The sequence below is a fragment of the Grus americana genome, chromosome 6 (assembly GCF_028858705.1).
Source record: "Grus americana isolate bGruAme1 chromosome 6, bGruAme1.mat, whole genome shotgun sequence".
Lineage (NCBI taxonomy): Eukaryota > Metazoa > Chordata > Aves > Gruiformes > Gruidae > Grus > Grus americana.
The window spans coordinates 25,719,320-25,744,117 of record NC_072857.1 but is presented as its reverse complement, the minus strand read 5'-3'; the positions used below and the strand labels follow the sequence as shown (position 1 = coordinate 25,744,117).

Here is a 24,798-nt window from a genome sequence, read left to right as displayed (position 1 = left end):
GTGCCTGCTGCCACGCGTGAAATCCCTTTACTTCACAGCCCTGGCAGCGCGTCAGCAGCGCACCGAGAAAAACGCTTAAAAGATTAGTATTTCAGTCGCCCTTGCCCTTACCGAGATACGCCTGCAATTTCATGTCCAAGCTACCTGTACGGAAAGAGCTCAGCTTCTTTAGAGGTGCGAGCCTACAGCGTGTCCTCCGACGTCCCCGCTTCCTGCCCCTCGCCCAGCACGCCGCGCCCCCCCGCAGCCCACTCGCCGTGGGTGCTGCAGCCAGGCGCCCCCCGGCAAGTCAGCGGCGGCAGCGGCCCCTTCCCCACCGCCGCGCACCGCCCCAGCAGCCCGGGGCCAGGCTGGCTCCCTCCTCGGTCCCCGAAACGGCGGGGGTTGCTGGCGGGGGCGGCGGCGCCCCCCGCCCCAGTTGCCCGCGCGCCTGCGCGCCCCGCTCCGCCCGCCCTATTGCCGAGTGGGTGCCGTCGGCGGCGCGGTTTCTCAATGGAGAGGCGTCCTCCTGCGGCAGCCTCCCGGCGCAGCGGGGACAGCCGGGAAAGCAGAATGAAACCCCGCCGCGGGGCAAGCACCGAGCCCTGCCACCACGGCTGCCCGGGGCCGCGGCAGCGAGGGAGCTGCTGCCCAGGCTGCAACAACGCAGGCACAGACACCGGGAGGCGAAATCCTTTGTCTGTCGCTTCCTAAGTAGTCTCCGGGCTGCGGGAGCCACAGCACCTGCACGGAGCCCCGCGTTACCTCCGAGTGCTGCGGAGACGCGGCAGCCCTTCGGGCACACACACGTAGCCCTCCCTCCCCGGCTGACACCCGCGCACCCGCCCGCACTATCGACACGTGTCCCAAAATCGCTCCCTCCCCTTGCAGGCTCTGCCCGGACCCCTGGGCCGGGGAAGGGCTGCTGCAGGGACAGAGTCCTCGGCAGGTCGGAATCTCCTTTGGTTGAAGATTTGCCCGTGTGTTTCCCCAGCCACCCAAACTCCCATTCATGAATTTCTGAAGCCGCCTTCATTCAGGCTTTGGTGAGCGCATGAAAGACGTTTTTCACGTGTTAAGATCCATGACTCCGTTTTTTTCAGTCGCTTATGCGTAGGCATCGATTTAGCAACGAAACGTGCTCCACGTGCGCATAAAAATAACCCCGGTCCGTCTGCCTCGGTGAATGCGGACGGTTTCCGTCTGGCAACCGGTGCTGCAAGAGCGGGCACCCAGGCGCGCCTCGGGGCGCCCCCTCCCGCCGAGCTGCCCGGGGAGCCCCGCGGGCGGCCGGCCCCAAGGGAACGCGGCTGTCGGGCAGGGAGCCCTGGGCAGCTTTGTGGGCGGCGGGCAGGAGCCCGTTCTCTGCCCTTCTGACAGCGCCGGGCGTGAAACGCCGCACAAACGGCTGCGCCAGGTCCCCGCACGGAGAGGCTGCAGGCGCCTCAACTCACGGATTCAAGGAACGGAATTCAGTTGGTTTTTCTGAAAGGGCCCCGTTTTTCCGCCTGTCTTTTGAAGTACTGAAGTAGCGTAAATAACGCTATAAATTAAACCTCTTTAACGGGAGCGCTTGCGTTACCTCCCCCCGCCTCTCCTGCAGACCGCGGGCGGGAGCCGCGGCCGGGTGTGCCCCTTCCCTGCACACGCATCACAGACAAAAGGACCCTCCCTCTCCCCCACCCTCTCCCCCCGATGTTCCTGAACGAGGTGCCCGCCAGCGCGGAGCTCCACAGCGCAGCTCCCCACTACTCGCGGCCCTCCCGCCCGGGGACCCTGCGCGCCTCGCCCCGCACGCCCGCCCTCACCCCCGCGGAGGCTGCCGAGGTGGCTGCCGCCAGGCGGGCAGCGGTGCCTCCCCCCGCAGCGGGGCTTGCCAGCCCTCCCTCCTCCCCGCCTGCCCCCCCGCTCAGCTCACGCGTCCTCCCCCCGCCCTCCCCTCCCTCCTCAGTGGTCCGCCGGCTGGGTTACGCAGCAGCCGCCGCCAGCACTGACAGCACTTGGCAAGGAGGGGTTTGCCCGAGCGCTCCCGGAGCATCTCCAGAGGCGCGGCGGCAGCGCCTGCCCGGCTCACCGGGGGGCCGGAGCTGGAACCAGAGAAGGGCTGAGAGCCGGGGAGCAGAAAAATACCTAGAATAATACGAATAATACTACTATTAATAAAGAGTGGTGGGCAGGAAAAGGAGGTCGCGGGGGGGAAGCAGGGGGCGAGGAGAAGGCGCGCCCCCGAGGAGGAGCCCGGGCAAGGGGCAGGAGAGGCCCCTCGCCGGGGCTGCCCGCAGCCCCCCGCGTCCCGAGGCGGCCGTCGGGGCGGCGGCAGCAGCACGTGGCGGCGGCGGGGCATGGCCACCGGGGGGGCTGCCGCGGCCTAAGCCGCCCCCGCCGGCGGCACCATGGCGGCGGCCGCCGACGCCGGCCTCGACGTGGCGGCGGTGGAAAGTTTCCTAGAGAAGCACCCGGAGCTGGTGGAGAAGTGGCTGAAGAGGAAGAACATGCTCCCTAAAGCGCCTCCCGCCCCTGCCGCCGGCCCGTCGGAGGAGCGCCGGAGCAGCGGCGGCCCCGGCGGCAGCTGGGGCAGCGCGGGCGGCCCCGGCGGCCCCGGCGGCGGGGGGCTGCAGCGGCGAGCCTCCCAGAAGGAGCTGCGGAAGAGCTTCGCCCGCTCTAAGGCCATCCACGTCAACCTCACCTACGACGAACATGTGCACGCCCGGGCGCAGGAGCCGCTGAGCAGCGTGCGGCGGCGGGCCCTGCTGCGGAAGGCCAGCTCCTTGCCCCCCACCACCGCCCACATCCTCAGCGCCCTGCTGGAGTCCCGCGTCAGCCTGCCCCAGTACCCCCCCACCGCCCTGGACTACAAGCGCTACCTCAAAGAGCACAACGAGCGCCAGTTCTTCCTGGAGCTGGTCAAGGACATCTCCAACGACCTGGACCTCACCAGCCTCAGCTACAAGATCCTCATCTTCGTCTGCCTCATGGTGGACGCCGACCGGGGGTCCCTTTTTCTCGTGGAGGGGGCCGCCGGCGGCAAGAAGAGCCTGGTCTCCAAGTTCTTCGACGTGCACGCCGGCACCCCGCTGCTGCCCTGCGGCTCCACTGAGAACAGCAACGAGGTCCAGGTGCCCTGGGGCAAAGGCATCATCGGCTACGTGGCAGAGCACGGAGAGACGGTCAACATCCCCGACGCCTACCAGGTAGGAGCCGGGCAGGCTCCCGGCGCTACGCTGCCCCCGGCTCCCCCCCCCGGACCGCGGCGGCCGGGGGCCGCCTGACGAGAAGCCCCACCGCCGCCCGGCCCTGCTTCCCTCCGGGGCGTCCCTCCCCGCCGCCCCTGCCTCCCCCCGAGTGTCCCTCCCCGCCGCCCAGCCTCCCCGGGGGTGTCCCTGCCGGGGCGGCGGCGCTGCCACCGTCGGGGCGCCGGGGGTTGCGCGTAGCGGCCGCGGGTATGCTCGGGGCTGCGAGGGGACTCCCGTGAGGGCGGGAGGGAAAGCCTCTCCTGGGTAGCCGGCGGGGATGAAGTGGCTGTGAAATCGGTACAGCAGTGCTTCTGGGTTTTGCAGGAGCGGCAGGCAGCTTCATGCGTTTTCGAAACGTATTTTGGAATCGGCTGAAGAAAAGTTTAAAGAAAATGCTTGTGACAATCCCAATGATAATATTCTTAAATCTGTGTCTCGCTTAATGTTCCCTTCCTGCCCGCTGCTGAAATAATCTCATTGCTTTCAAAAGAGCATATATTTTCACCTTTGCGTATGCCCACTCAGCCTACATGGCGTGTGTTTTCAAACCTATTCGTAGGAGTGATATAACTAGTCCTGTATCTCCTACAAGGAGTTTGCCCATCTTTTACAGGGGGTTCAGTGTGAATTGTGTTCAGCGTGTAGTTCTGGCTCCAAGGCAAAAATTCCCTTTGACTTCAGCAGGGACAGACGTGCCTTCGCCTGCGTGTGTTAATGCAAAGTAGTGCGTTCAGTTAACTCGCTTGAATTTACCTCCCTCTCTCTCAGTCCTAGGGGCTATTTCTAGTCTTTATTAGCATGAGACACTATCAGCAATTTGAGGTTCTTGAGAAAATTAAAAACCACAGAGCAACAGATTTTCTCCACGAACATCTTGGAAAGCTTTAGAAAGGTGGGAGATGTATGTCTTTAGAATTTTAGTAATAACCATTGCCCAATGTTTAATTTTGATCTACAATAATAACAAAACTAATAAACATTAAAAAACTGATGATGCTTTATAGCAAACCATACAAGGAAGAAACCTGAAAAGTAAGATTGAGTTATTTTTGTCTGAAATACTGAAGAGCGAACATAAATGTATTTTGGGCTGAATATTTATTTATTTGTCAAGCAGTGAAAAATACTAGGTACTTCACAGATCCAGACTGACAGAGGTTCCTGACCCACGGAGTTCAAAGGGAAAGAACAGAGCATGGTAAAAATTCTGTAATATTAAGATTAAAATGATGGAGTGTTGGATCACCTTTGAAAAGCTCTAAGATTGCTTTCTTCTTTTATTTTTTCCTTTCTCTATTATACACTTTCTCTTATCATCTGATGATTTTATTACTTTCACTTCTAAAACTGCACTCTTCCCAAAATATCTGCTGTTGGGGATCAAGCAGAAGATATTCTCAACAGTCTCAAGTGGCTAAACAGATAAAGGATATCTGAGTTTGGCTGGGAAAGAGCTTGGTATCTCCTTTTAACTCCGGTTAGCTCCAGCCACCTTTTTTTGGAGGTGAGAAGACCACTGGCAATGCAGACTGTTTTCTAGTTTTAGGGGACTGTATTGTTTTTTCTCCAATGTTTGTTCACTTTGTGTTCACTTCCCTGTGGAAAAGCCCAGCTACTTTAAGCAGTTTATTGTCTGCTTCATTTGCAGAGAAAAGTGAAAAACAATCCATCCAGTTGACATTCCCAGTACTATTTATATTATACTTTCATCTGACTCCTATTCAAAATCAATTAAAATATTATAAATAATACAGTTCATTGTCTATTTAAGCCATAAGTACATTAGTTGCAGTAGAAGGGAAAGTTCTAAGTCAAGTTCATCCTGTAATTGTATCAATTGCAACTTCCCTGCTTTCAGTGGAGTTACTTCTGATTAGCGCAAAAGAAACTTTAGACTTTGCAACTTTAATGAAAGTTTTGCTTGATAATAAAATGGGGGATCTGCTTTCTGTTATGTTTCTGAGTTAGTACAGTTTATCTTACCTGGCATGTGTATATCCATTGTGCATCATTAAAAGGAGACCTTTCTAATTTAATAGTATAAAGAGCCTAGGTACGTGTGCGTAAAGAAGTGACAGCTGTGCCATTTCAGATCATTGTAGTGCTCACAATGCAGCACTTTAAAAATTAATAAATACGATTATATGATTTCTGTCAGCATTTCCACTGATGATGGAAGTGTTTAATCAACTGTCAGGTTAAAAAAAAAAAAGCACCATCAGGAAACTGTCAGGCTGACAGATGGAGTTGGAGGAAAAGGGGTGACAGCACAGCACTATTTTGTCCATTGAAGAGAGTATCCACCTTGATGCTACCCATTTGGTAAGAAAAGGCCTTATATTAGGTCAGAGGAACACCTCTAGATTAATTTAATTTTTTTTCTTGTTCTTTAAATTAACAAATTTGTTTAAAAAGAGGTAAAAACACTTCTATGTCATCAGTTAGCTAGTTTACAGTATTGGGAAATGTGGTTTATATCATCCAACCATCTTTATTTTCTCAGAGCTTGATCAAATACCAGCTGGAATTCTACCATCAAGTACAAAGTGGGTTGCCTGCTTGTATCATCAGCTACTACTGTCATTAATGGGTCTTCAGTGTGATCAACACTACATTCAAGTCCTGTCACGTCCTGTAATGTGCTTCACACGGGTAATCCCCTGTACCCGTACACAGAATGATTGGTTTAGGAAATATTTGTAAATGACTTGTAGTGTCTTTTTCAAAGATAGTGTAAGATTTCAATTATACATTTCTTTTTCTAAAGAGAAAAAATATTAAAAAATGAAATCATCTAATAGGTGGGGGCTGTTCCATGATCCAGGTGATTATTACTGTTGTTGACTGTCAAAACCCGCTCATGTAAACTATCTTACTTAATTCAATAAGCATACTTAGATACAAGGTTTGGAATTAATATTATCTACTGAGGACTGTATAACAATTACTTCTCTTAATACTAAACAATAACTATATAACATGTCATGGTAATTTGATTTATGAAGTTCAGCAGTGACTGAACAAACTTCTTGGAGGTCCACAGCACCAGGGAATTTGACAAACACTTAGTTGATGGAAGGGTTTAGGTGAATGTTAGATGACTGATTCAAAAGTTGCACAATTTCATTCATGACATTAAAAGTTTTATTTATTATATTGCCAAGTCACATAATAAAAGTGAGTTTATAACTATAACAGTTTGTAAAACACATGATCCAATCTGTAAGAGTTAGCACTCTGTAAGAGTGCACAGATTCGAGAACAGGAAAGGAGATAGAGACTTTCTTTGCATTTCAGAGCCAGTCTAAAGCTCTTTCTCCTGGAAGCAAACCAGTTGACTTGTAAATCAAACTCCTAGTCAGTTAAAGTTTTAAAATAAGGGTCTTCCCCTATGTTAATTTTGGGAAGCATTTCTGACTCCTCATGTGAATTATGCACTATGTCTTGAGCATACGTGTTGGAAGAATCCGATCATAACAGCAAGGAAATTTCGGACCTAAACATCATTTCAGAGTCCTTTTAACAGAGCATAGATGTAGCTTTTGTAGTCATATATGAAGACTATTAAGCATATTGAAAGTACACAGGCAGAAAGGCCATTAAACTTTTATCTGCAGTTCTTACGAGTTGTTAAGTTTTTTTCCTATTTAAAGCTATGGATTTTTTCATGTCATCCCTTCTTCTCACAGGTCTTCTATGCTGTTTAGCTGAAATTACTGATGATTTCAATTTTGTTCCATCTTTTAGAGCAGTATTTAAATAATAAAAATTTTAAATCACAAGTAGTGTTTGGTTATTGTCATATCTTTAGCTCTGCAACAGTTGGGAGATAATTTAATAGCATACCAAGTCCTTCTAACTAGTGAAAAAAACTTCGTTAGAATAGTAAGTATACATCAGAAAATGGTGAAAAATATGTTCTGCCATTTGCCAGTGTCAGCTGAAAAAAGTTTCTGTACACCTCATGTTAAATTTGGAATGTAAAAAGTAGCTTTAAAAGACAGAAGAAAAAATGGCTTACCAGATGCATGTTTTAATAAAGTGAGGAGCAAAGAGAGGAGAAATATCAAACGGAGTCATGCTAATGTCACCGAAATTCGGGAATGAAAGAAAACTCCTTAACACCAATTTAGCATTAAGAAGCAGGCATTTCCTTTATTGCAGCGCTGGGTGTCAGGAGGATAGCTCCTCAAATCAGGCACACCTAATGCTGGTTCTCTTGTCATATTTATACACAAAAGTTACAAAGATTACAAAGTGGTACACTCCCCGTTACAATAATTGGTTCATATTTCTTCGCCTAGTATGCAAACTAGAATGCGTGCTCAGTTCCTTTCTCCGCCTCTATCTTTTGAGTAGGTGGGATAATTTGGGTAGGGGGCTTATGAGTCAGTGGTCATGGGGACCCTGGCCCAAATTACCTTTCCCCTAGTTTCTCAATATTTCGGTGTTGGTAATTGTTTGCTATACGCCTCAGCAAGATAAGGATGTTGCTGGAGGCAATTAATGTCCTCCCTTTCTGCAAGTATGTACATAAGGACCTTGAAGTGTCTTGTAGCTCCTCCTTTTTCTCACGATGTGTAGCAGGTGCTCATTCTAAGAATTATTAGCCTTCTACCTAAAGTAATAATGAAGAGTTTCTTATCACCTATAATACAAGTAGGCCTTCATTACAGGCCTTTCTTCTTGGCTACGTTTTCTTATTATGTATAATATAAGCAGGCCTTCGTTACAGGCCTTTCTTTTTGGCTACACTAAGACATGGGGTTTTGTAAGTTGGAGAAAGTGTCATAAAAAATGATTAGAAATTATTTTTCAGTGCAGTTCAAGTCTTTAAAAAGAAAATTTAACCACGTTACTGGAACTAAAATCAAGCAAAACAAGAGAAATTGAGCTCTCTTTGTTCTGGACTCTCGTGTTAACCTCTTTCAAGTTTAGGCCAAGTGTAATACAGCTAATGCACACACAACCCTTTACAGTCAATTTTAAACGTCCTTGAACACCTAGGTACAGTAATTGATTTTTGTCTTTTTCAGGCCCTCTGGGTGAGCTCTGAGCATTGTCTCCTGCTGCACCAGGACAGCATTACAGTTATTGCTCATGGGTGCAAACCTTTAGCTTGGGAGCACTCGTGGGACAGGCTGTTGGTGTAGGTTATGAACAGAGAGGAGCCACATTTCATTACACAGGGTAGCTGTTTGTTATCATCAATATTAACTGTGCATCTCTTTCAATTTTAAAGAGCAGTTAAAGCATTAAAATCCTGGGTCCTGGGAGGTTCAGTTCTGCAAATGGGAAGCACTTTGGCACTGTTTTATTCAGCAGCACTTGAGCAGCAAGCACCAACAACAGCCGTATTCATTTCAGTGCTGACTCTTAACAAGGACAGAGGTTGCTCTTTAGAGAGCAGGAAACCTGGCAAGCAGAATAAACAATTTTTTAAAATTTCATGTAATACAGAAAAAATTGAGTTAAAATAATTTTTGCTGTGCATTAAACATGGCTAGGAAGTACCACAGGGAACGTAGGAGATAATTGCAACAGTAAAGAACTAAACTGCTCTAACATGCTTTCCACAAAAGGGCACTCCAGCCCATCATGCAAAATTTAGGAAAACTTTACATTGTCAGTATGAGCCCGTAAATTGGTGAAGGGATGTTGTAACTATGCCCAAATCTGCAGCCCAGTAGAGGCGAACACATCCTCCGTGTCACAGCGCCGCTGGCCTGGGAGAGAGCGATCTCCCTGCAGAAGGCAGCACCCTCCTGCATGTCCACAGCAGAGAGCCCTCCAGGCAGCAGCTGAGGAGGTCTCCTTGCCTCCTGTCACCTCCCTCGCTCCCTAAGTCTTCTCAGGGAAGAGTTTCTGACTGACACTTAAAACATCCCAAGGCCTTCCTGGGTCACACAAGCACCACTCTCACTTTGGAGATGTCCACCTGAGGCAGGAGCTCCTGGTAGATGCCAGAGCTGTGTACAAGAGCATGTGTCCAAAGCCACTCAAGGGCTCAGTTATAGTTTCATGCCTCCATGCTGCTGCTCAGGTCAATCACCAGGACAGACAGGGCTGCACAACAAAATGTATGCCACTGGTGACACCCCACAGATATCGTGAGGGAACACACCTTCATCTCCAAGCTTGTGTGGGGCTCACCAACCAGGCAGTGGCCCATCCTCCCAGGTTACTCCATAGATGCACAACACCTGCTTGCTGCCCCAGGTGTGCCTGTAGTAGCTGCCTCATCGGTTTGAAATGAAGAGCAGGTGGGCTGGTGGTGGCTAGGCACAGGGTGCCCAGGTGGGGCTTGTTGCTGTTAGTCCCCTCACAGGTAGGGTGGTAAAGGCCTGGGGGGAAAGAGTCTGCCTATACTCACATATAATGAGTTTTCTCTGCTTCCCACTGGGGCTGTTGGGTAATTATCAACCATTTTATGGGGCTCACACACTTAAAATCTGCACTGAAGGATATTTGGTGCTGGTGTGAGGGGGAGTTTGGGATGGGCCTAGGCTCTGAGGCAAACACAAGCATGGAGGACTTCAGGGCATTATCAGGTTAGTAATTTTGCTGTTTCTTTGGGTGTTTTTTTTTAATAATAAAAAAATCTAGCTGGCTTGCTTTCTCAGTTGCCTTACAGAGCAACTACTTGGTACCCTGGTGCCTTTGGCCTCTCAAAAGGAGTGGCTGCAAGATGGCTCCCTGCTCCCCGTCCTGTACCAGGCCCTTGGGCTGTTTGTTGTGCAGAGTTTGAGTGGGAAAAGCCTTCTGGAGAGCTGGGGTGGTTTTCCTGTCCTCCCTGTAAGACTGTCTTTTGTTAAGCTGACAGACTTGGACCAGTTTATTGCTCAGCCAGTCCATCTGTCTGAAGAAGAGAGTCTTTCTCAGGTTTTTCCTCTCAGACAGTTGTAAAACTTCCTTGTAGAATGGGTGTGGAACTGGTGCCTCTGTTACATGTATTTTCTTCTCACAAGGAAGTATTTGGTTAGCTACAGCAGGTCAGTGACTGTGAGAAAGAATTGCAGGATTAGGCCCTTCAAATTTTAGTTGAAATCCTGTAACAACCATGAGACTGAGTAAAGCTGTAGTTTTGCTTGGCAGTGGATTTTGCTGTTCTATTTGTTCAAATTTTCAAAACAAAAGGAGGTTATTTACAGTTGTATGCCTTTGTGTAGTTTTTCTATAGAATAACAAAGTTAAACAGCATACATACATCATTATGTGAGCTAATTTGTTTTACTTTTCTAAAACAACCCTATTGATAAACTATGAAATATAAACAACTTGAGCTAATGGCTCAGCAGAGCTGTGTGTTAACAGGTAACAGCAACTGTGTGCAGTCTGAGCCTAATGTCTCTACAGTGTGCATTTAAAAATGAGCGTGGCTTAGTTAATAACACTAGTACTTTGTCACAATAAGATATTTTCAATTTATTATTCAAGAATCTTATTATACTGCTTCTGTAATGCTTGAAGCCATGTGTTGCTCACCTGAGTAATTACCTGCAGCTGCTAACCCATGTACAGACTTCTGTTGAAACACACAGGAGTCTCGTTGGTCTCTCTGCTCAGAGGAGTATCGGTTTTTTAAAGCCACCTATATTATTTTTTCACATTAATCTTGTACCAATCATAAGTATACAACATGCATTTTATTTATGTTCATTGTCTAACTAATAAATGAAACAGTGGTCAGAAAAGGACATAAATGATATACACACTTCCACCAATCAAACTAAACAAAAAGCCCCAAACTCCTGACATGTTTAAACAAGAGGAAAATAAAAAAAAATGGAAAAAACCTACCCTCAAAACCTGTTCATTTGCAGTGATGCAATACTAACATTTTTGGGGTTTTTTATATTTTCCTTTTTTAAAGTAAGCTTTTTTTTTAGTTCAAACTATATATGGACTTACTTAGTTTTAACTCTGACCCTCAAAAATTCTTAATTTCCAGTGTTCCCTACTTGTTTTAAGAATTGTTTTGAGAGTGCAGGAACAGAATTGGGTGAGCTGTTTTGTGCATTCTTATCTGTTTTATTCATTTTATAAGAAATATTGCTGTCACAATAGAACTGGACTGTGGGCTTATTTACTTGGGAGGATTAGGTTTGAGGTGCTGGTAAATGGTACTAGTTTGTTCTTCTGCTGCCTTTGTCTCTGGGGCTTTAGGGATTTGGGGGGGAGATGTAAGGATTGCTGCAGCAATCCTTACATGGAAGTCTTTTCAGAGATTGCTCTGTTACTTGTTTTTGTGTGCAAGTTCCTTCTCTACAAGGTTTTCACCATATCTGCTCTAGTGGTTTATTACTTGGTTTCTGTTTCTTGTTTATGTACAATGTAATTTATACCATATGTGATTTTTTAGAGACTGGCCTTAATTTTTTTATTTGTATTTAGCTTTTTTAATGTTATGCTTTGAATCTAGATAATTTGCTGTCTTTTAGAGTGCTCTCTTTGTTTTCCATAAAAGTTTGTGTAGTATACTCATAGGAAGCATGATTAAGACATTGAATAGGTCTCTTTCAATTTCCTCTGTAAATGTAGAGGCTCCTGCAGGATGGCTTCCTATGAAGTCAGTCAAAAGTACATTAAATAAAATTTGTTTATTCCATGCAGTTTGGTAGTACAATACTCAGGTTAATAATGCTGTAAAATATACTACTTTTATTATCTGTTTTTGATATGACTTAGCTAACTCAATCAGTAATTTAAATACTGATTAATTCAAAGAAATTTTGCTGCAAGTTTCTTAGGTTTTTTTCTTGAGCCCTTCCTAAGGGGGGGGGGGGGGGGGGGACAACAAAACCTATGCATTGAACTGTAAAATATAGCAGGCCAGGCCTGCTAATTGAGGACCTCTTGTGTTCTTTTGTTCTGTGTGATTAAAAAAGCAGTATTTTCAAATTAAAAAAAATCAGAAATGTCTTTTCTTTGTAGCTGTGAGCTTTGGCTGTGTTACTTAGTCCATTTCACTAGATTAAACACTTCCTCCTTAGACTTTGGAGGAGGAAAACTGTGTCTTTGTCATGAAGACTTAATTCCTGGAAATGTATTAATGTAGGTTTCATCCTCCATTACATTATTTGACTCTTAGCTAACTTGGTTTAGAATTATACTTTTTCTGTTCTAAATCATGCCAATAATACTTACATAAATTGTACTAGCTTTGATAAAAATATAAAAGGACACATTTTCTTTCCAAGTTCAAAGAGCTATCCTATGTTTAAAAAAACCCAAACAAAACCTGTACCTTTACTAATATTGTCTGAACTGCCTCCTTCAACTGAAAATCAACACTGAAAGGCAGCTGGTGAAACTTTGCTCAGAAGTTAAAACTGTTTTCATTTCTAACTACTCAAATGTAGATTGTAGATTTAAGTAAGATAAAACAAGTATTTTGTTCTTGTTTTGACTGTTTCATGGGAGTTTCAGAGACCCTCTATGGCCTTCTGTGGAATAGTGCATGTCCTCAGAATTTTTGGAGAAGAGACTTTAGTTGGAAATGCGTAGATTATTTTAGTAAATTATAGTGAATTTTTAATAAGGCTTTAACTTTTTCTGGTCATCATGGATTATTTTTTGTAGGCTTCCTCTAACCATGATTAAACCTGAACAACTACACTTAATGATTGTTATTTAGTGATCTCACATCCATGGTCAATTTGCTATTGGCATCAAAGAGGACTGGGCCCTAATGGATTTTTCCACTTCTATCAATAATACAGCTGATTTGATTTTTTTTTTCAGTCCTTGCCCAATATCTATATAGCTCTAAGTCAGATTTACAGACTAATTTTATGAATACAGAGATCAAGTGTCTGGAGGACTTGACATACAGGCATTATTTGGTTATGTCCTTATTCAAAATGCCTGAAGCTTCAGATACATCAAGACAATGAGTATCTTCATGGAATCATATAATGGTTTGGGTTGGAAGGGACCTTAAAGATCATCTAGTTCCAACCCTCCTGCTGTGGGCAGGGACACCCTCCACTAGACCACGTTGCCCAAAGCCCCATCCAACCTGGTCTTAAGCACTTCCAGGGATGGGGCATCCACAACCTCTCTGGGCAACCTGTTCCAGTGCCTCACCACTCTCACAGTAAAGAATTTCTTTCTAACATCTGATCTAAATTGACCCTCCTTCAGCTTAAACCCATTACCCCTTGTCCTGTCACTACACTCCCTGGTAAACAGTCCCTCACCATCTTTCCTGTAGGCCCCTTCAGGTACTGGTAAGCCACAATTAGATCTCCCTGGAGCCGCCTTTTCTCCAGGCTGAACAACCCCAACTCTCTCAGCCTGTCCTCATAGGAGAGGTGCTCCATCCCTCTGATCAGCTTCATGGCCCTCCTCTGGACTCTTTCCAACAACTGTCTCTCTGATCTTATGGGATCAGAGCTTGTAAATGTGGTCAGTATTTTGAGTTTTCAGCTGATATGATAAAGGTAGGGTATCTAGAAAAGTGAATTTGAATATACCAGCTCACTGATAAGAATTCATGCTGCTTACAACTGCTGTTCCAGGCTCTAGAATTCCTGATCTTTATGTTCTTCATTACTTTCAGATTGCACTTTTGATGTTATCCTCAGTTACAGGAACTAGAGACTTAAGTTTTTTAATGGAAGGTGAGATTCTGATAATATCATTCTAGAACCACAGAAGAAAAAAATCTGTATCTTAATCTGGTCTTTCATAGAATAAAAGCATGAAGATGTTTGTCTGGTCTTATTTATTGACAGTTTTTAAATATGTCCCAAAAGAACTGGGACTGCGATGTCATGCACAGGCAGCTAGAATACCAGCACTTGGATTGAGGAATCAATTCTTGATTGAATATCACATTTTACAGGGTAATATTTTCTCAAAGAAGAATTTAAAATCACTAAATAAGTTGAGACAAGGATAAGGTTTATCCTACAGAATAACTGTTCCTTGTTGGCAGTTCTGAAATTCTAGTTAAAAGTGCCTCAGTCTTTGCATTTTGAATGTGTCTGGCATCTAAACATCTCATTATATAGAACCAAAGCAGTAAAACCAATTATGTTTGGTTTTAGTAATGTTTTAAACAGTTGGTGGAAGACTTTACTTGTAGTTCTTAAATGTTCTTGCATGAAAATACTGCCAGTACAATTATGGTGAAGTCTCTCTCTCTCTCTCTCAGAAGTGATCTGGTCTGGCCCTAATTTCTGAATGTAAGTCTTGATTGTAAGAGGAACTTAAAAGCAAGTCCTGCATTGGGATCATCAATGTTGATACTCCTTTCTACCCAGGAGCCTGGTGCAGATGAGGACATTGTTGTGCTGCAGGCTGTTCTAACATGTAGGATAGTACAGTTTGTATCTCAATGTTTACAGTCTGATTTAGCAGCTTTGTTATTGGTTGCTAAACAGGCCTCCTTGCTCAAGGTTACTACCCTGTGAGGAGAGGTAGATGTAAATTTTGTACAAGCTTCGTAATCATCACAGTTTACACTTGGGCATTGTGGTTTTTATTGATGCTGTTAAACCCAGTAAAATCTCTCTGCTAGATCCTGCCATGTACATCCTGTTATGACTATAAATGATGGAAGAAGGGGTGTGTGGGGATAAGAGGTTTGGGACATAATGCAGGTCATCCAGTTCAGTTTTCTTATGTGTATATTGCATGATTCAACAATGTTAATGTTGCAAGAAATAGTATTTTATTTTGCTCACATATGTATCTTTCCTCATAACTTTCCCAAGTGTTGCCAAAATAAAATTCTTGCCTAATCTTCCACAAAAGGTTAAGGATAGTTTCACTTGACGTGTTGATGGTTTTCAGTTTTTACAAAGCTCTTGTTGATGTTGAGGCTTTCCTCAAAAATGTCTTTTTTTTTCCAGTTAATGCACTTAACTTCCCTATACTGTGCTTACTGTACCTTTAGTCTCTGCTCTAGAGATGTAATACCCTTCTGCAAAAGATAGTCCAGTTCTCTAGCATAAGTGGCTAATCTGATATCAGATGGCAAGACCAAAGCACGTTGTTGTGTTGCATACCTGTTGAATGGCATGCTTCTGGAACTAAGGCTGTCTGATTGCTCCGGGATCCCTGTGCTTCCTTTCTCCTAGTGTAGAAGTCCAGAAAGAGATACAAACAGGAAAGTTCCGAAATACACTTGAATGGAAAAGCAATATAGCAGGAATGAGTTGTACTTTAAAAGCGCTTTCCAGGATGCTAATTCTTCCTGTCTATGGTTCTCCATAGCATCTGTTAAAGAACACAGGATTGATAGCTCATCATTAAATCTGTTCCTAACACTGGCAGCTGTACTATAGATATCCAATTCAGACAGGTTCACAAGCCACTGTCCTGTGTGCCACCATCAACTGCAGTTCAAACAGGACTTTGTGTATTAATCTTGAGGCCTGTTGAAAAGGCAATGACTACATGTACTACAGGACTGTAAATTACAATTGGATTAAAGTACCCACTACAGTGAACCTTGTTACCTAAACAAAAGAAACTTTCTAATAAACATGAATACTTCTTTCTAATTTAGGTTTACCTCTTTTATAAGGTCCACAAGATGTAAATCAATATTACTAGTCAAGGCATGCTGTCATTTCAGTGTTTCCCCATGTACTCTGTTTTGCTTTGAACAAAAATAGTAGAGAGGGGACTGTGTTGTCAGTAACATAAACCATATTATCAATATTTCAGTAACAATTGCTAGTTCTAAATAGTAGTTCAGACATTACCAAGAACCAGATGAAGAAATAATGTTTAATTTATTTATTGGTGAAGCGTACTGTGTGATAATTGTACTGCATTTCACTTTCTTCTACAGTGCAGAACAGTTCAGCTTCTGTTGAAGTTGATATAAAAGTGTTTGGAAGCATGTGGAAAGATCACAAGATCAGGCAGGTCTGGACCCTTGATGCCTTTATTAAAAAACATTCGTCATGGGGGTTCTGATTCTCCTAAGGAAGTTGTTAGGCACAAATAATTCAAGGGAATCTCATCAAAGCCTTATCAAAGACCGCATATTAGTAATCTAGTCTTTATGGAGGCAGACTGTTTAATGTACTCCAGAGGCAGAAGTAGGTCTAAGGAAGAACAACTGCTAATGAAGTTATAGAATTAGAACAAAAGAAAACAGTATAATAAAAAAACCCCAAGAGCTTGATATTTTGTGGTAGAAGAACACTATAAATGTATACGAATACCATAGTTGATACTAGTTTCTTGTGGTTGAAAGGTATGTAAACTTGCAACAAGTAATAAAATAGCCAAATATATGTGTTAATCTTTATGATGAGTGAGTGTGGAGCATTTCTAAATCATGTTTCTTTAGGTGACTGTTGTGGCTTAACCCAGCAGGCAGCTAAGACAACCACACAGCTGTTTGCTCGTTCCCCCCTACCCACCCCTCCCTGAGTAGGATGGGGGAGAGAATTAGAAGAAAAGTGAAACTCATTGGTTGAGGTAAAGACAGTTTCACAGGACAGAAAAGGAAGAGAATAATAATAATAGAATATACAAAACAAGTGACACAGCAGAATTGCTCACCAGCTGCTACCTGATGCCCAGCTAGTTCCTGAGCTGTGGTCACACTCCTGGCCAGCTTCCCCCAAGTTATATATGGACCATGATGCCATATGGTATGGAATACTCCTTTGCCTGGTTTGGTTCAACTGGCCTGGCCATGTCCCATCACAGCTTGTTGTGCACCCCCAGCCTCCTTGCTGGTGGGGCAGTATGAGAAGCTGAAAAGCTGTGTAAACATTGCCTAGCAACAACCAAAATATCAGTGTGTTATCAATGTTATTCTCATTCTAAATCCAAAACACAGCACTATACCAGCTACTAGGAAGACAATAAACTCTATCCCAGCTGAAACCAGGACAATGACTAAAACAGTCTATTTCTATAGCATCTGCAATTCACAACAGGTGAATAAAAATAGAAATCTAATTGCCAAAAAAGTTTCCATTTTTAGCATCAGTAAAGATTTAATGAATTATCTCTTCCTCATCACGATCAAATCTTATCTTAGATTAAGGACTGTATGGATTGTTTTCATCACCTGAGACAAATATGGACATTATTTTACAGTCAATATTGTCTAAACTTTTGAAAACAGAACTTGTGCTTATTTTTGTAGAGCCAAATCAGTTCCTTCTTGTTAGGGAAGTTGGAACTGGCTGTAACTATTGTCTGCAGCATAAATGCTAACTTCACCCTGGAGGAATGGAGCTGCTGCCAGTAAATAGCAGTAATTCCCTCCTTGGCTGATAGAAGAGCTGTTGAAGACTATTCTCTACCAAGATGAACAGAGATGCTGTGAGCACTACCTCTTCTGAACTTTGCAGCCTCCTTTGAGTCACTTTGTGATCTGCAGTTTGAGTTGTACTGTTCCAGAGAATGGATTTCTGCATGCTATCACGTAAACAAATGACCCATATTTAGTTCAGTTCCCTTTAGTTTGTGTCAGTCTATATTGAAAGGTATTTTCTGCTAAGATTTGATTTTGGCTCTCAGCTGTTTGCTTACTGCAAATCTTAATGAATTTAAGAAAAACTTCAGACTGTTTAATGATTAAAAGTACTATATGGCCCTCTTGCTATTCTGGCAAGCATAGAAAGTTGTTTGAAATATAATACACCTTATCAACACTTCTGTTTGTATATACAATAATGTTTCTCTAGAAGTAACTAGCTACATCTATCCTGCAGAGGAAGGTTAAACAAACTGCAAATCCAAACAATATACTCCTTGAGTCATGTCTTCAGCTAAGCTATATGCTGAGGATTATACTGGCATGTGGGGAAGCTTTTTTAAAATAGGGACATTCCTGTACTTAGTTTTCCAGAAAGAGATGAGTTTTTTGTATTTCTTTGAAAAAACATTTGTACCCCACTGGAATACTAGCCCTCATAAGTCTTATTTGATGCGCTAAATTTAAAGCGCAACAGACAGAAGTGGGGCCAAAAAGAATCTCCATCTACTTGACAGAGATTGTGAGCATCTGCAGAATATAGATGTGAAGTTGGCAGCATGGTTTAACGTAATTGTGTGGTATGCTCATGTTACTAACACTAGATATCAGCGTTTGAGTGTCATTAAGTAGAAGTCTTCTATAAAGTGGTGGCATTATTTTTAAGAGTGATCAAATTTAATTTGCCAAGATGTAATATTGCCATCCTATGCATGTTTTTGCACTAATAATTATGTTTTTGAAGATGGTGGTATATAATCTCTGACAATCTATTACATCCTGGAATTCCCACAAGTATTAAAGCACCTGGGTTTTCACTAAGACATGAGACACAACTTTTAGTGCTTTAGTGTAAATGTGTTATGTCAGTTCTTCTAATTGAGGCATAAATGTGGGACTTCAGTGGATACAATTATGTAATGGTAAACCTGGTACTGATTCTCTGAGAAAACTATTTTTCTTAGTATCTTAACTAATGGAAACCAGCTATTAAATGGGGTAATAACAGAGAAGCAACAACATAACACTACTGCAAATACTATATAAGACATTGTGAAAATCAGGTACTTTGCCTGAGGAGAGCTTAGATGTATGACATACATGTTAATGCTTCCTTATTTTCTTTCGAAGGATCGCCGCTTTAATGATGAGATTGACAAACTGACTGGATACAAGACAAAATCGTTGTTGTGCATGCCCATAAGAAACAGTGATGGAGAGATTATCGGTGTTGCCCAAGCGATAAATAAGATTCCTGGAGGTGCCCCTTTCTCTGATGATGATGAAAAAGTAAGATTACTTTTACTTTTGTATTTTTTTAAAATTTCTTTTGTAATTCAGTGAACTTTTCTAAAGATATTTAATTGAAATAAGTAAATGGCATAGCTCTTGCATTAATGGTTTTTAGAAGTGCTTAATGTAAAATGTGCATTTTTGTTTTCAACATAAAACATGTATCTGTTCTGTAAATGTGGGAGATCTTGTGGCTGAAGCTTGAACTTAATGGTCTCCAAATCTTATGTAGACTCTTTTCATGTAGTAGATCTTAATAGGAAGACTCTTTTTTATTTTTTAAAAACTTACCTGTAAGTTTTCCCCCCATTAACTTATTCTATCAGAGACACTCCTAAACTTGCTGACTTTAAAAATCACCACCTTCTCTTAGTGCACTCCATGGGATAAATGCATGTAGCATATGCAAAAGAAACTTATTTTAGAGGAGATTATGCATACAAATTTATGCTATTCTAAAATACTGGAGACTTGCAAGTGCCCATGAAAAGACAAAGAGGGCAGGAAGGGGACACTAGCTGTGTATGTGAAGCAAAACTTGGCAAGTAAAGTGAGCTCAGAAGGCAGGAGAATACAGGGAGCCGTAAGGAGGAAACTTGAATTATAGAAAGTGGGGAAAATAGGAAATGGTGCTGTTGAAGGCAGATGACTACAGCTGAGTGTGGAAGGAAAAATGTGTGTGAAGTCAAGATGACTGGGGAAGAGAATAGTAGAGGGCAGCAAGCAAGAGAGGAAGAAAACAGCAACTCTCTCTGCCCAGGAGAGAGAAATGGAGTCTCCTTCAAGCATGTAATAGGGAAATACACTTTTGTGTGTTAAAGTATTGAATCTCATTTTTGTGGAAGTGTAGTTAGAAGCAGACTTTGCCCCTGAAAGCTCTTTATATTGATTCAAAAGCAGTTAATATTTGATGCAGACCTATGGTTGGTGTATTACCTACATGTTGACGTGTCTGTGTTATGACCAAAAGAGATGTTAAGTAATGCCTGTTGGAAGGGGAAAATCCTGTCACATTGGATCATCTAAATAAATGGACATGATTTTTAGAGTCAAGATATCTCAACATGAACAAAATGGGTTATAAAGCTAAACTAACAGTGGTTTATAAAGGCTGTGAAATATTGCATAAATCAAATTTGTCTTCCTTAGAAACGATAGTTACTGTATTTTTGAGTACTTGAAGTTGCTATTACATTATTATTTTTACTTGTTATATACTTATAGCAATACATTTAGAGCATTTTACATAATCATTTCATAGTTTGAAACAATTGTTTGGTGAGAATAAGAATCTTTATATGAATAATGTCTGTTAATAGCATCATACTCTGATTTGCTGTGCAGTGCAAGTAATTCAAAATTGATTGCCTTTTTGAAATTTCAGTATATGAAGGAACCTTTTGCAGTCCAGGTAGGAAAATCATTGTGTTGTGGAATATTAATGTGGGTGCCTTTAAAGTTGAGAGAGAGTAAAAAGGAGTACTGATTATTTTTATACCTTGTATTAGTTATCAGATGTCTTCCAACAGAAACAGTTATGAGCAAATATTTCTTTATTAGATTATTTAACATAGCACAACTTTGCTATCAAGTGGAGGTCTTCAAGCAGTTATTCTTAGCAATGCCTACCTACGCATGAAGAGTAAGCTTGCTTGCTGTGTACCACTGTCTGCTTTTGGTGCTTTACAATGTTGAAACAGATTTAGGAATTCTGTTGTGATGTGTTCGTGAGCTGCTTGTTCACTTCTTAAGCTTCAAGGTTCAGGTTCCCGTTAACACCTAGCCAGTTGTATTCTATTTGAAGATTAGATGTGTTTGGATTAAATAGTCTTTAAAATAATTCAATAAATAAGTGGAGGATAAATTAGGTGAACCATAAGAAAGCTTATGGTTTGACAGACTAACAATACAGACAGCTCAGCTCTCCAGTTATACATAGTACCATAAAGTGAGCTTTTAAAAAACTTCTGTGAATGCCAACTGTGGTTACTCTTCACACCAAAGCTATTAGTAATTTTATAAACCTGAAAAATTAATTACAAGAACAATACTTATTGCAGTGTGTATGTATATCTGGCATCATCTTTTGGTTTCTGTTTTCTTCTAAACGTGTGTTGAGTAACAAGGAAGACAGTCTGTCTTATCACCTATTCTAGCACCACATTAAAGACAACTTTTCTGTGAAAAGCTTAGAAGAACTTTTGTCCATAAAAATAACTAGAAAACTTGTGGAAAGAAAAGCTGTGTAACTGATGCTGCATAGTGATTTAGCTTGAATTAAATAACTTCAAGAATAACTCTCAATTTTCAGACACTTAAAGTGACCCAGTACTATTTAAATTATTTCTTTGTAAGCTATCTATAAACTTGTATAACTATTAGTTTGCTTTTGAATTACTTTTGAGTCTTGAAAGTCTTGAATGTGGAATATTGATTTATTAGCATGCAACTCAAATCTGGCAGTGTATGTGACAATGGGTAGCCAAATGCAAATTAAACAAAATGACACCACCTCTGACTAGGCTTTTCTGTACTTTTTCTTAGTACTCTGTGTCTCTGTAAAGGGAATTTTGTTTAAAATGCAGCCTTTATCATGGATACTGCATTTGATTATCATATATTCAACTAGCAAGGCAACTGTGTGTTTATGTGAATTGTGTATTATGTAAGCAATTAACATAAATATTTGATACCAGTACTGAGGCTGTAGCATTTGCTTCCATTCAGTGACTGCTAAATATTATCTAAAGTCAGCAAGTTGCCCATACTTTGCTATCTTTTTATTTTTACTAGTCATTTATATCACTGCTTTAATTATAAGCCTGTATGTTAGAGCTCTTCAAGAATATATTAAATGGGTTCTCACATGTAGTGTTTATGGAAAAATAAACAAGAACATAACCATTATAATGCCCTGTAATAGATCTCAGATTTAATGAGGCCTGGCAGTCTGTGTGCTGTTATTTCCAAATCTGTGCTTTTAAGTTTCTTCACTCATTGATAACCTGGAAAGCATGATGTACCTCTGGGAAGCAAGAGAGCACGCACATCCAGGAGAATGTCTTGCAGGATTAGCAAACAGGTTTTTTTATTGTAATATCAGCAAAAGTGGTTGTGAGGATAGGAGGCAAGTGAAAACTGGGAAATTCTTTTCAAAATAAGAAAAGAATCTACCTGGGTATTGAGGTGGTTTGTGCGGAAAAGCCTGATGAGTAGCTGACAAAAGATGTAAATTCAGCTTTATGTTGATGTTACAATTTCCAACAATTAGCAGCTTCAGAATGGTTGGAAAATGAAAATGTAAATTACTTATCTTCTTCCTCCCTGCAAGCCCTCTCAAAGAAAAGTTAGTATCATTTAAGTCTGACTCTTGCTTGCAAGTGTCTATCTTCTCTTAGTAGGGTAAGAAGCAATTAAAATAATTGGTTCAGGGTTTTTACAAAGCTACAAAACTATATTGTATAATGAAATGTCACTTGGGGGCACTACTGTCTTAAGTCAATAGCAAACAAAGAATTATGTTTTCAATTAGAATTAAGTAGATGCTGGAATTGTTTTTATGTACTCTTAGTTATTTTCAGGAAGTTAAGAGCAAATAAAATATTTAAGGTTTGAGGAGTTTTTAATGCTCCCAAGCTGTAACCAAGTTTATATTTTGCAATATGTAAAATGGAGTATTACACTTCAAAATTTTTCTAGTTTAGCTTTTCATGGCAAACTTTCAGGTTTTTCTTTTGCATCTCTGACCATGATAATAACACAGCACTAATAATGAGTCTAAGTGAATTTTCCACATGTAATGATTGTTTCCCACTGCCAAATTTCTTTTCTCCTTTTGGTATAAGGGATGTTTCAGCCAATTAATTGTTTAAGTGCAGAACTAGACTTGACAGCCACTGGCACAAAAGAAAATGTTCTGTATAACAAGGTGTGTTGTCTTCCCAACTTCACTGGCTCAGTTGAAGAGACTGATTTCAGATTTCCAGTTTGATACAAACAATAGTAGAATACCTTATTGCTTTTGTATAGCAGCCATCACTGTTACATTGTTGTCTAATTGGTAACTTTTTGGAACAATAGGCTGCTGATACACTTCTACAGGTATTTTGCAAATGAAGACACCAGTTCATCTGCACAGACATAGAGTAGGAAGATTAAAAAAAAGCGCTTGAAAAGAACTGTGCACCCTGCATGAATTCCCAGTGCTGTCCTGAAGATTCATTTAAGTATTTGTGCTGTTTGCTGGTGAGTCATACTTGTTCCAGGACTGGTGAGAAACTCAGCCTAACAAGAGCTTGACAGTCTGTAGTTTAGATTATTGTATGTCCTTTAGAGTCTTCTGAGATGCTGTGCCGAAACAAATCTAATCCCCTATCAGAGGGGCTTAACAAACAGCAGCAGCAGCTCCACTGTCACTTAAACTGGCATCCTGGTTCTTTCTGGCTCTGATGTCCTCCTAGCCCAAAAGTGAATTGACTGTGGGGAAACTACCTAGGACAGCAAGCTTGAATTAAATTCTGCTCGACTTACTGAAAAGCAGTAGTTTGAATGCAGTGAGATTCCTTCTGGGAGGAGGAAGGATGAACTAGATTTGGTTGTCTGTGCTCTGAATAGTTTTATTAAGAAATACATGTATATCCAGATTCAACTGGTGTATGTTTGGTTTGTGGGGGCTTGAAGATATGGTGTTCTCATACTCCAACACTTCTATTTCTTACACTCCTAATGGCTGCCCTGTGATTCTAAATTGTCTTCTTGGTCCATATTACTTAAGGCTTAAATATATTCTATACCAGGTCTACTATAGTGATGAATGATTTCCAGGGATTTTGCTATACCTGTGAATTTTTCTGTGAGGCTTTTTCATGATGGGCTTAGAGTCATGGTGGCAGATAGGAATTTCAAAGTCAGTTAGGACAGTTTCTTATCTTAACGAAGTAATCAACTGTAAATAAAACTACTGGGGAAGAGAGTAATCCAGAACAGGCAAGCATATCTGTTGTGAAAATGATGAGCCCAGCTCTGTGAATGTGTGGAATTTACCAAAAAAAGTCACCTGAAAATTACTTTGATGGCTCCACTAGAAAGGAACATAACAAACAAATTAGTTAAAGGATTTTTTGTTTTGATATGTTGCAGTATGTGGTGACCTGTTAACATCTACCTTGGTTCTCTGAAAATCTGCATAGCAGTGAGACTCCAAAAGCTACTATTTAAAATTGGCATAATTCTCAAAGGCATCATGTGGCCTGTATGTATGTCACTTGCATCTCAATGCAAGAGACAAATTTACTGAAAGAAGGCAGAAAATAACAAAGACATTTGAAGGATGAAGGTACTGAAGTGCTACAACTATCTGGGAAAACTCTAATGGTCTATTAGGCACAGTTCTTGAAGAGTACTTGCTACACAAATCTAAATTAAAATAAATCATAGGAACCAAATTATCTTGCTGGGGGATTTTAAAACAATTTGTCACTAGAATATTGACTTTATCAGGCAGCTTCACACCACTGCTTTGCAACCAACGGCACCAAAGGACTGCAGTGACAAATATTTGAATGGACTTTTCAGGCTTGCATATGTTCAGTCATGCTTCAAGTTAAGCTAAAAGTCTAGATTTCTTTTTAATTACAGAATTCTAATACAGATATGTTAAGTTTCAAGTACCTCTATAATCTTATACAAACATATCAGTCTGCTTTGAGACTGGCAGTTGATATTTGAATTGGGCATCTTTATCTCGGATGTACGGAAACATGTCTAAGATGTGTCTTACAGTGATATTTTAGTGAACTATCTGGTTTTTCAAATACAAATGTGTGTTTTCCTATA

General features: G+C 41.9%; 1 protein-coding gene across 1 annotated transcript in view; it reads left to right on the top strand.

The window, feature by feature from the left end:
* Positions 1 to 2,090: 2,090 nt before the first annotated feature.
* Positions 2,091 to 24,798, top strand: part of PDE11A (phosphodiesterase 11A) — a 134,739-nt gene continuing 112,031 nt past the window's right edge. The window contains exons 1-2 of the mRNA XM_054829644.1: positions 2,091 to 3,170; positions 18,802 to 18,960. Coding sequence (XP_054685619.1) covers positions 2,373 to 3,170; positions 18,802 to 18,960 — 957 coding nt within the window. The 5' untranslated portion in view covers positions 2,091 to 2,372. The remainder of the gene's footprint in view (positions 3,171 to 18,801; positions 18,961 to 24,798) is intronic.